We start from the raw sequence: 13,471 nt of genomic DNA, 5'->3' as shown, positions 1-13,471 counted from the left end.
GTGAGTGTGGTGTGTGGAGGAAAGGGTGATTTGTTCAATAGACATCATTAAGTGCTTAGTTTGAACTTAGGCTTGAACGAAACAGACTCAAGTATCCTTAACACACAGCATATAGTATTTCTGTATACCATTAAAATACTATTATGGGAATTGGGCTTCAGAGCCACTAAAACCCTTTTAATTACAAAGTAATCCACATTTACACTATTGTGTAGTAATATCTTTCGTTGTAGTTGACGTATATAATAACAATAATAATAATAATAATAATAATAATAATAATAATAATAATAATAATAATAATAATAATAATAATAATAATAATAATAATAATAATAATAATAATAATATATGTAGTGATATTTTTAATTGTACTATAATTTGGACCACTTGGCTGCTGTTTTCGCCTCTTGGATGCTGATTTTATGGGATGAAATCTATGGATAAAATCAGCATCTAAGAGGGAAGCACAAGACGAAGATGGCAGACAAGTTGTCGAAATTACAGTGCACTGAAAAATTTCACTGCACATATTGGTAAGTGTACATTTGTAAATAGTTCATTTATTGAATGATTCTCTTAATGAAAACCTTAACGTATTTTAACTTTTCCTTCTTGATTATGTCTTATCATCTTTATGACTTTTAACTGAAACTCTCTTGTTTAATTTTTACATATCAGAATTAAAAATAAATAAATAAAATAAAATAAAATAAAAAAGCGGATGGAAGACATCTAGCCATACCAATATATATATATATATTTGCTCAAACTTGACTCCACACATTGTTTTGCACTAAATTTCTTTTTCATAATTATATAAATAACTTTACCAATAATACTGTATGTACGTAAATGATGGCTAATTTATAAATCGATGGACAACCATAAAATAAGAACCATACCTATGGGCTATTTCCAGTTTCCTTTTCCCTCCTGAGACAAAGTTCTGCTGAACCTGCAATAAGTCACAGTTTTCTGAATCTTTCGCTATTGTGGGTATCCTGTTTCTTGTTGCATGTGTCTAGGCCGATTAAGCCCTAGCTACGAACATTTGGAACTTACTACACGAATTCTACACTTTTTTCCTCTAAAAATCGGCCTTGTACTGACGACCTCACCTTGTAGAGTGGACTTGATAACCAAAAGGATAAATAAAAGATTTTCATAATTAAAGGTCAAGTCTTAGTACAGGTATAGTATAATTGTAACTATTCCTGTTAGTTGTTTAAAAAAATCATACACTTTTTCATTTGGTCATCATTGTTTATATTAACCTTTTATCATTGGTGTTGTTTAAGTGTTGTGCCCAAAGCGTATTCTAGTCCATTTAACTAATATAACTAGAATAAGTCACTAAGCCAGCGGAATAGGTGCAATGAAGCTATCTTCTTTTACTCAATGGTCCAGAAGTTTTATTTAAAAAAATAAAAATAAAAAAGATGGAAATACAAGAATTAAGATTCTGGATAAATTTCTAATCTAGGTAAATTTCGTAGGTAAATTTAACAAAAAGGAAAAGGGATTTTTTTCGATAAAACGAGAAAATTCAGGGGAATTCTCACTCTAACTGATCGACCAACATAAATGCTTATATTTTTATTTGTGACAGAAATAAACCAATAAAATAACAATAGTATGTGTGTGCCTGTTCGAAGTAGCATAACATACACTCATTGTTTTTTTTTTTTTTTTTTGGTAAAATCAAACGCGATTCGCACTTCCTTAATAGAGCTAAATTAATTTTATCACATAACTTCTGTCGTAGGAATTGGACACTCAACAAACTAGGGAAAATTTAATAAGCACAGGGAAAATTTTATTTTGGTCGAGGGAAATTTTCTTAAGGCAACCTACGAACACTGGGTGAATTAGAATATTTATTTTTTGAATCTACTGTACATGAAAATATTACGTAAGATGTTAGGTAACAGATTCTTATGTATTATTTGATTTTTGCTAACAATAACTCAAATAATCGTAATAGTAAAATGAAATCTTTTAACGTCACGCCTTTTTAGGTTAAGGGAGACGGATGATTAAGGCAAGTGAATGATGATTAAATAATTGGTGGAATGAGAATGTGGAAGAAACCCGAGAAAATCCACAGACACTATGTTTTCAACCATAAACTTACTTGGCCAGAGATAAAGCCATGGACTCTACACACCACAGATAAGCGCTTTACCACTGAGTCACTATGCTCCCTGATAATCGTAATGTAACGCTACTATTTATAATAATGGAAAAGGTAATTTAAAAAAAAAACAAATTCAATAATTTCGTGAAAAATATCCTTTATTTTGTGAATATGAAAGGCACTCAGTCAACGCACATAGGGGTACAACAGATGTACTGAGCCCAAGGTGACTGATATGTTGAAATAACAAAGCAAAAATGCACTTTATCTATATATACTTTTTTTCTTTCTCATTACAAGCAAATTAAGAGCCGTTTATGAAACATTTGAAACAGCTCTTCTATGCTCACTCATTTTGAATGAGTTTCTGATTAGTTCCCCCAGAGTATTTTTTAAAAAGAAATACTGGGTTTTGTTTTTTTTTATTCTCGTTAACAACATAATAATAAATTAAAACTTTGTTGGCAATAAAAGATATTTCATTGTTGAGGCTTTGATGTACATAAAAAAAAATAATCCAATGTCCGCTTTTGTTGGGAAGTCACCTTGAACCATACAAGGACATTTTCTAGCCTCATATGTTATTTACAAAAATAAACAGAAATGTGATTAGTTATATATATTATCTTGCATACTGCTATTCATACTGACTTTTATACAAAATATATATATAAATTTCTTTCACACAAACATTACATGCACACAATAACACAGAAAAAGCACTATCTTGCATACATTCATATTCACGTATTCACACATTTATTAATTTTTATGGAAAAATATAGTATATGTATATATATATATATGTATATAAATGTATTCCCCAATACTATATTAACTGATCATGTTTGAAATATTCAATTAGAATATGTTTTTTTTTTTAAAAAAAAACTTTCCATTAAACCGAAATGTCTCTTATTTCCTTGCTAATGTTTTGTATTTTATAAACACGTGACTGTTTGTGCATTATTTTTCTTTTTTAAAAAAGCTTGCTAATGCAGCACAGGCTAGTTATTTAAACATACAAACACACATTGATTGGAATGTATACTAAAGTAATTACACACATAATTGGATTAAGCTAAATGATATGTTGAATACTTAAAGTTAAAAAAAAAAGTTAGTTAGTTTAGTGTTGAAATTAAAAATTCAAGGAAAATCAGTATTAGGGTGTACTGTTACATTAATTATAAAAGACTAAGTTTAGCCTTCAGGAATTAAGTTTTCCTGTTGTAATTACAGAGAAAAAATAAGTCCAAATTTGGGTCTAATTACTTTACAACATACCTTTTGTTTATACTTCTCTATGAGCTCTTAATAAAAAGGTAAAATTAAAAAAAAAAGTTTCACAGTTTACACAATATTTACATATAACTCAAAAAAATAACAACTATATACAAACACATTTTAACAAATAGAAACAGAAACGAAAAAAAATCATAACAGAAGAGAAACAATACTATATAGTAGCACAAATCACATTAAAAGAAAAAATATAGAAAGAAATAAAGAATGAATATTGCATATTCATAAGAAAGCATATTCTGTTGCTATTTTTCTTCTATTTTTAACTGTGATATGTACAAACTTCTTTTTAGTTGCAAAATAGATTACTGAAAAAAAAAATCGATCTGTATTATTAAACTGAAAGTTTAGGAATTATTTATTTTCTTTATATAAAATAATGTCTGTATTTTTCTTTTTGCAATACTTGTTTTTGTAGGTATGTGATAGGTGCTACAGAAGAAACACAATTTTATTTCTATTCTAGTAAACTTAGTTTACTATTTGTTTTCCTAAGCTGCGCTCTCCATGGAATAATTTGAATGCTCTCCTCATCCGGACTTGTTCTTGAATCCTGACACCTATCTTCAGGTCGGCTGTTCTCCTTGTTATTCTCTTCAACTAAACCGGGTTCCTTCCCGTCTTCTCGGATTCCACCGGCTTCTGAATCTGATTTCTTTTTCTCCTCAACGACGCGAGGCGTGTAGAGTATACATCTGAAATTTTTAGCAATAAGAAATTAAGTAAATTATTGATAATGAATACACTTCACTTTAAAAAAAAGACTGAACGTAAGTTTTGAGAAAAACTTACTAAACACAAAAGTTTATATTGACAATCTTGTGTTACGGTTTCAGCAATGTATGATTGTCTTCATCCGAAACATTATCTCTGGTCAGTTTTTATTTTCCTTAAGTTTGGTCGTTTTGTAAATTAGCTGATTTAATTTATTATGTCACTACCTTAAATTAGGTTTTAAAAAAATCTGACGAACACAAAACAGCTTATATTTGATTTCTTTTTTACGTAAGTTAATGATGTAAAAATAATTAAATGATTCAATTAAAAAAATCAAAAGCTGGCCAAAGAAAAATAACAATAGTAACTCTCGCACTACCAACAGGGACAAGGTGGTACTTTATGCCCATCAGTATATTTTCTGTAATTACTCTTCTAATTGTTTCTTTAAAATTGTAAATAAAATAAAATAAATTGCTCAACATAGCGGATATCTTACGTGGTGCAAATTGAACGTTAGTGTGTTTCATAAATTTGCTATATTAAGTCGGTGGTCACAAAGGAGATGTGACTAACATGGCAACATAATAAGTAGTTGTTTCCTGTCTTTTCTGAATTTGGCGGTTATTCTTATCCCATGTACTGTTCACTTCAGACACTAGATTATTTTGTGTGTGAGAGAGTTCCATGTTAGTGAGTCTCATAAATTTGCTATTTTAAGTTGGTGGGCACAAAGTACCCCCCCCCCCCTGTTAGTAAGAGATGTGACTGACATTTAGAAGTGTCACTACTAGATGTCAGCATACTAAATAGCTATTAATCTTATCCCATGCACTGTTCACTTCAGTCACTGTCAATTTTTGTGAGAGTTTCTAATTTTGTTTCTTTTGCGAGATATATTTAATCTTAACAGGTGGGTACAAAATGACCTCCCCCTTGGTAGTCCACGTTACAAAAGAAATACCTAGGTAGTGCAAGGGTTAATACCCCAATACCCTTATGTTACAGTTTCAACAAGTTTCATTGCCTTCATCAGATATACTATCTCAGAAACTGTAAAACAAACTTATTCACATAGTTTTTTTTCTTTTGGTCAGATTTGGATTTTTTCTAATCTAAATTAATGATAAAATTACAAAAAAGACCAAACTTTAGTACAAAAATAATCCAAGCAAGTTCAAAAACTTTCATTAATAACTTTGTGTTACATTTTCAGCAATGTATCACCAGGCACATTATCTTAGAACCTATATGAAAAATATTCTTTATTTTGTGAATATGAAAGACATTTAATTAATGCACATTGGGGTAAAACACAAAGTGACTGATATGTTGAAATATAGCAAAAATACACTTTATATAGTATATATATATAAACGGAGGAGGAGAACAGTCAGTGTGCCGTCAAATCAGTACTCAAATATCCATAGATAAATTGATATGGACTATTAGCGGTAGCTGGAACCTCTAAGCAAGTGAATTAATAAGGAAGACCTTTTCCCTTGTTATCAAGTGGATACCTGTACTTCTATCCATATTTTACCTTATTTTCTGCTTTTATGGATTTGTACGTAGAACAGTAAACTACGCGTTTATATGCTAAAGTTGAGAAAACTGAATTAATTACACTGAACTATTATTGTATTAGCACATGCATATATATAGCCAGTATAACTGGATAGATTTTGCTGAATACATCTATAACTTATACGGAATTTTATGTGAAAATTCAAGGTCTTTAAAATTATGCAAGCACGCTTTATTTGACATACGCTTTTTTAAACAATATTAAGCTGCAAATAAAAAAACTCAAGTTCTTGGCAGCCTATTGATTAATAATTGTGAATAATTGAGCTCTACAAAGACATATTGTCAACACAAACTAAACTAAAATAAAAGAAAATAAAATACAAGGTAATATACTTAAGCCCAAAATTTCGTTCATGATTATATTTAAATCTATATTATAAAATTAAAAATGTAGTTTGATTCTATATTACAAGAATGTATCTTCAAATAGGCTTTAATCTAAATTTAGAGATACAATTTGATTACAAAATTATACTGTAGGAATAAAGATAGACAACTATTTACTAGCAATATTCTGAGCATCACATTTTGTGTGAATTCATTCATTTCGGCATGATTTATACCACTAAGAGATCATTTAAAATTAAATCAACAAAATTTTATAAGAAACTTTAGATTTCGTTTTATCTGTTATTGAAGATACTCAATCTAGCATATAGATTTAATCTAGCATATAATAAAAATAATTGATTTATTAACTGAATTCATATTTAAAGCATTTAACACGATAGTCATCTTGAAATACTTCTGTATCTGTTAATTACTATTGTATATGCTAGAAATATCTCCAATCACATGTACTGACAAAAGTTTCATATTTTTTTTTCTATAAATTTATAAAGACACTAGGTAATAAAGAGAATATTTTGTGATCCCAAACATTATCTGAAACTGTAAACAATGGTCTTGTCTCTTCATACTTCTACATCGTTCTTCTGTTTACTTTATATTTCTACATAATTGAAAAATGAAAATGAAATGAAATCTTTGAATTTTACGTCCCACGATTATGCCGGTTAAGCTAAAGGAGACGGTGATGATGAGTAATGAATGAAAATGGTGGAATGAAGAAAGTGGGAGGAAACGGGAGAATCCCGAGAAAACCCACGCACACGGTGTTTGCCCACCACAAAGTTCACTTAGCGGGGGCTGGGATCGAATCTGGGACTCCAAGCACCAGTGGTGAACGCTCTACTACTGAGCCACCGCGGTTCTTTCTACATAATTATCCACACAACATATGCAACTTGATGCACAGTCACTTAAAGCATTCGTTTTTATTTATTCGTTGTCAATGCTCAACGATACTAAATACAGACGAATACTTCAAAATTCACATTTTGAAAATCGTAAGAAACACTTGACGTCTGTGTCAACGGAATAATTGGCTTCTTTAAGCCAACGTAATATTGCAGTAGTATCTACTTTATCTATAGTAGAATACACGTGTATTATCTACCGAATATTCTGCATTCGACTATGTTTTTATTATTAATTTTAATTTCAAATTCAGCCAGCATTCAAATCTTCGTAACGCGCCTTTGAACATCTTAGGAATAAATATTCGAAGAAACTGAATAAGTATCTAAACATGTGTATAATGAAATGTAATGGTGACGGTTTGTGAAGTCAAATAGCAATTTAAAAAAAAAAAAATTAAAGTTTTGAGTTTGCTTACTTTTTGCTTTCCTCTTCTTTCTTAGCAAGGAGTTGTCTCTTCCAGGCAGGTATAGATTCGAGCCTCTTTTGTTCAACTTCTCTCAACATAGCCTCTTCTGCTTCTTTCCTCGCCTTTTCAGCCAGTTTCTTTGCCAACATCTGTCGCTTCCAGATTGGGATAGGGTTGCCTGTTGCATCCTTATCAGGAATCTATGACAAAACAATAACATAGAAGAAGAGGATGAGAAATGGCATTTTTTAAAATATTAAAATGATCACACATACAACAAGAATTAGGGTTTGGCATCTCATCTTTCAATTATTTGGACAATACAAATTAATTAAATGAAAGAAGAAAATGGTGGATGGAATTAACAATGATTGGCAAGCTGCATGTACTTCTAACTCCTCTGTCGTATAGTTCTTTTAAAATTTGAGTCTGATATTCTAAGGAATAGTCATCAGTTCCCATAAGGTATATAGAATATCAACAGTAGTGATTAACTGTTTGAATGAATCTTTCTTGGTGACACAACGTGGAAAAATCGCGGCCAAGGATGTTACAATATTGATAATTAGTGATGCTGTGCATTGAGGAAATTTTTGTTTTAATTGAAAATTTGCAGCGCCTTACTCCTCCCACACACAAGTAGGGGAGATATGTATGTTTTGCCCCACTTTGCCCCCTCCACCCCCCTAACTGCCCCCAAACATTTATGAAGCCGCCATTGACCATTACACTTTAACACAGAAGGATACCCCCAAGTGAGATTGAATATGCTTTTATGACATTTAAATCATAAAAACTTATAACTAAAACTACACTACATATAATTACATCTACTCCTCTTTTATCTTATAATGCCCCCAAGCTAGCGTATTTACACCATCTCGCGCTATATATCTTTTATCGTCCGAGGAATCTAGTGCCAGCTTATGAACGGTTATGCTATATATATCGTGCTTATAACTTCTAATGAGGTTTATATCCTTATACGTTTTAACATTTTTAAATAAGCTTTCTTTATAATCATCAAACTGCAACTCCTTGGCAACTACGCATTTAGTTACTCCTTTAGCTTTTTTCTTTTCTTTATTTTCTACTCTATAAGCATACATCTTTGATCTCAATCCAATAAACTCCGTCATTATCTTACCTTTATTCTCATCTTTCATCTTACCTATTACTTTTTTGTTTATTAGTGGTAGTCCATATATGTTATTTTCCTTGTATTCACTCGTGTCAAACTGGTCAATTATTTCTGCTATATCTTTGTAAAAGTCTTCAGTCTCAATCTCATATATAAAGCTATCAGTGTCCATATAACATAAATCTATATTGTTTCCATATTTCGGCTTCATCGTGTTATAGTGAAAATCATACATTAATAGCTTCGATAGTTCTAATACACTCATGCCAACATATATTGGCTTATTAAACGTTAATCGCTCTTTTTTCATATGTATAGCACACAAATTCTCACTAAATATTGTTCTGTAATCAAAGTTAGGTTTAGCAATTAATGCTTCTACCCTCTTAGGATCACATTCTAATTGTATGGGCTGTCTTTTTCGAATATTTTCCATTGTTTTCCCGAATACTGAGTTATTCATGAGCTTATAAAAATCTTTTTCGAACTCATTTTTAGCTTGTGTTCTCATCTCTGTATTTAAATCAATGTATTTCTTTAGCCAGTTTGATTGTTTAAACTCTAATACCCTATGCACTTTCTTCAATCTCATTCCAAGTGACATATAAAGTTTTAAGTTTCTATAGTGAATTACATATCTTTCCTTATTGTAAAGCGTTGTTAATAATTTCGATTGTTTTGAGCCGGGTGGACACATGTTCTCTGGAGCTAATGGTAAATCAGAATGCTTGTTATGTAAATGCTTTGGATATTCTAAATCTACTTCTAATATGTAACCAGTTTCTGAGTCATCCGGAATGTTCTTTATATCTATGTAAGGTTTAACCCACTTAAAGTCTTTATAAGGCATGTATTGACTCATAGCCCATCCATATAAGTTGTTTGCGTCTAGATATGCTAGGTATGTTGAACACTCATCTTTATTATAATCTTGCATATATTTGTTGTTAGTTTTTACATATCTTTTACTGCATTGTGAGATTCCTCCTCGTATACCCTTTTCTAACATTAGTATTTTATCATAATCAGTCAACATTTCCAAGTTAATTTTAGTCATCTTTAACATTGCATCCCACGATAGGCCTGGTGCTGTATAATACCAAGCAGGATCTAATCCATATGCCTTTAAACACACATCTCTAAAGTTTTCAAATATATCTGTTAATTGAAGGACATCTGTTTTGTTATAATGTTCAGTTAAGTCCTCCAATAACTCTAGATTGAATTCTTTACAAACTCGCACATGAAGCTTATGACGTTCAGGACTCATTTTTTCTCCTGTTAATCTGTTTGTAAATTTGTCTGGAGATAATGGAACAGGTTCTTTCAATTTTTCAAATGAATCAACATAATCAAATGGATAATCACCTTTAGTATTAACTAGATCAAGCTTATCAATCGGGAAAAACTTTAATGTTTCTCGAAATTGTTCTGGCTTTAAATTCTTTGTTAGCTCTGCTAAACTCTTTGACATAAATCTAAATGAATCAACAAATCTTAAATTTATTCCATCTTTTTCTGGTCCTGCTTTTACATATTTTTCATATGTTATGTACCTTTCCTCATTATTAGCGATCAGTTTAATTTTCTGTGTATCATAAGCTAACTCCTTAATAAACAAATGCGTATCATAGCCAGTTAAGTTGTGAAGAAATACAGGAACAAAGTTGGGATTTTTATAGTTTAAATTGCAATAACTGTGAGCTGCACCTCTAAACTTTCCAGTTAAATGATCATGATCTCTTACCTTTGCTTTATTTTTATTTATCTTATACAAACATTTTCTTAACTCATGCTTCCATTCTTCTACTTTTTCACTCATATCATCTTTATCCTTGTAGAACTGTATTTTCTTCTTCAGTATATTTATTTTTTTCTCAACAGCTGGTGGTAAGTCATTCAAGTTTTTCTCACATATATGACAAGTATCCGAACTGTTATAAACTTCTATTTCCTTCTCACTAAGCGGGGCCATATTAACTACTCTGTTATATATTTTCATAATTTCTATTGCTTCTTTTTGTAACATTTCAATAAATACTTTCGCAGCATCTGGACCTATATAACTAACAGGGGCTTTGTAGTCCCCATTTGAATACTTGACATAGTAACAAAAACTCATTGGCTTATGCTTTTGATATTTTACTGTTTTACTACAATTATGCTCTATTTTTAACTTACATAAGATACATTCAAAGTCAGCAATTATCGTAAATGGAACTCTTAATGATCGATTATAGTTTTGAAACTTTATTTGATTGTCATATGGTTTAGGAAGTTCTATTCTAACAGCCTCATGCTCTTTACAATACAGCTCATGGTTTTGCAACTGCTTCTCATTTCGAAAGTGTCTTGTTAAACATCTATCACAAAAGTATAACTTCTCAGTATGTTTTGTCACTTGACTTCTTATTAATCGTGATAAGTCTTTTATCCAACAAAAATGACTGTTCTTTTCATCTTTTACATATAATAAATTGATATGAGTTTCCTGCTTATTTTTTGTGATTTGAAGTGGATATACATTATATTTCTTGTCATAACCGTAAACATTGATGGAGATATTACTTCTTCTTTCAAATTTTGGAATATCTTTTAACTGTACAGGAAACTCAATACCATCACAATATTTCTTTTGTAGTTCATTAACAAGTTGTTTATAATGAGAGGGTCTTTGAGGATTTTTTGAAACGGTTCTATCAATAGGTTTTAAATAACTTGCAATAGAATATAAGAAACATTTATTATCTTTATTTTGAATATTTATTACTGCTTTCTTATCTTTAATCTGCTTTGGAAGTTCAATATAGGAAGAAGCTCTTAATGGTACATACTTATTTAATCTGATTTCTAGGTGTTTAATTTGATGTAACGTCCATCCTGATCCTCGGCCTTGAAATTCTTCCATTTCTCTACGAAGTTTTTGTTTGGCATGATGTATATATTCACTTAAGTCAGTTGATTCTAATATTCTCTCGTTTGATGTTTTGAAATTGTGCTCTTGTATTTCTTTATCTTTAATATAGTCACAAATGAAAACAAGGTTAACTTTAACAGGGTGAAATTTTAATTCCTCTTTGATTTTGTTAATAGCAACTCTTCCACTTGTATCCAAAAATTTTATTGGGTCTTTATATCCTCCTGTGTTTTCGACTTTAATGGTTTGTAAACGCTTCTTGAGTGCTGTTTCTTCTAATTCAACTTTGATGGGTATACGTGCTGGCTTCAGTTCTTCAATTACTTCTTGTTTAAAGGGGAATATATCTCTAATCTGCCTTCTGCTTTGTTCATCATCATGTTGTTTAAGAAGGTCTATCAGTTCTGCTTTTCTTAATCGGGAATATCTTCTGATTCCCCTCTCTTTACATTGGCGCCTTAACTCTACTACGGTAAATTTACTATAATTATTCATCCTATTTATTATATAGAAAATCTTTATACTCTTCAATTTTTATCTTCACCGGGTTATTTCAGTTCATTTTCATTTGTCCTAGTACAACGCTTAACATTGTACACCCCTGCTATTGTCTACATATTACGCGTTGTATTAGAACACGGCTTTTATGGGATTAACCCATCAAAGTCACATATACACATTTAAAACTGAATCATTTTTGTAAACTTACTCATCATCATCAGCATCATCATAATCATCACTACCATATTTATATTCATCATCACTACTCAAATCAGATGTTTTTTGTTGCATTACTAATAACTCTTTCTCCTTTAACAGTATTTGCTTCTCTAGTAGTGTTGCTAAGAGTTTAAGATCATGATGAATTAGTTCAAGTCTATCATGTAATAAATCAAAATGCGCTTCCATATTTGTTATATAGAAAACCAGCAAAAATGAATCAATTTAAAAAATCTAAGAGTAAAAACAAACATGACTAGTGCTAAGGAAATATTGTCTTACAAACCTGTATTTGATTGTGTATGTAAATATTTAGATATTGGTGGTTATAATGACAAAGACAAAATAAATTTTAGCATCTCAATAGGTATGTTAGATCATTTGTTCAAGAAGGCCACTAAAGAAAACAACTCATTTCTTACACAAAACATTCTCTATGCGAACGTTATGAACTTGTCTGATGAAATATTAGATTCACTGACTGATGAACAATGGCTATCTATAGGCTATGATGGTTATGACGAGGAATACAACTATGATCACATTACAGAAGACTTCATACGCAAATATCAGGAGAAAGTTAATTTGATTGAAATATGTTTATGGAAAAATTTGTCGGAAGAGTTTATAAGAGAATTAGCTGATAAAGTTGATTGGGAGATTATTTCAGGAAGCCAAGACTTATCAGAAGACTTTATAAGAGAATTTGCAGATAGAGTTGATTGGAAAGAAGTATCGTATCACCAAAAGCTATCTGAAGAATTTATTAATGAGTTTATAGATAAAGTTGATTTTGATGCTATATCTTACAAAAACGAACTCTCTGAAGTTTTTATACGAGAACACGCAGATAGAGTTAATTGGTGGTACATATCTGGAACTAAACAATTATCAGAAAACCTTATAAGAGATTACGCTGACAAAGTAGATTGGGAAATGATTTCAATGTCTCAAAATTTAACAGAAGAATTTATTGCAGAGTTCGAAGGTAGAGTTCATTGGCGTAACATTTCAACTTATCAAGACCTATCTATAGACTTTATATATTCGTTTAGACATTACGTAGATTGGAGAGCTATAATAAGAAAATATCATAATAATCCCAATTTAGGTGATATGTTGAATGTAGCATTCGCTGTTGCAGCAGAGGGTTAATGCATAACTAATTATCTTTTTATGGCTATTATACCATAAAAGTTGTATGTTTGAAAGGGGTCCAGTGCTGGTAGACCCCCAGTTGTAACCAAATCTTCTTCTGGTAGGGATGTTCAA

At 30.7% G+C, this 13,471-nt stretch overlaps 1 protein-coding gene across 5 annotated transcripts in view; it reads right to left on the bottom strand.

The window, feature by feature from the left end:
• Window positions 1-1,676: 1,676 nt before the first annotated feature.
• Window positions 1,677-13,471, bottom strand: part of f (espin protein forked) — a 490,027-nt gene continuing 478,232 nt past the window's right edge. For all 5 annotated transcript variants that reach the window (XM_081736896.1, XM_081736897.1, XM_081736899.1 and 2 more), the window contains 2 exons: window positions 7,431-7,621; window positions 1,677-4,140 (listed from right to left, as the gene is read on the bottom strand). In XM_081736896.1, coding sequence (XP_081593022.1) covers window positions 3,903-4,140; window positions 7,431-7,621 — 429 coding nt within the window. In that variant the 3' untranslated portion in view covers window positions 1,677-3,902. The remainder of the gene's footprint in view (window positions 4,141-7,430; window positions 7,622-13,471) is intronic.

The sequence above is a fragment of the Thermobia domestica genome, chromosome 13 (assembly GCF_964235325.1).
Source record: "Thermobia domestica chromosome 13, izTheDome1.hap1.1, whole genome shotgun sequence".
NCBI classification, from domain to species: Eukaryota; Metazoa; Arthropoda; class Insecta; order Zygentoma; family Lepismatidae; genus Thermobia; species Thermobia domestica.
This window is presented reverse-complemented; position numbering and strand designations above follow the sequence as displayed.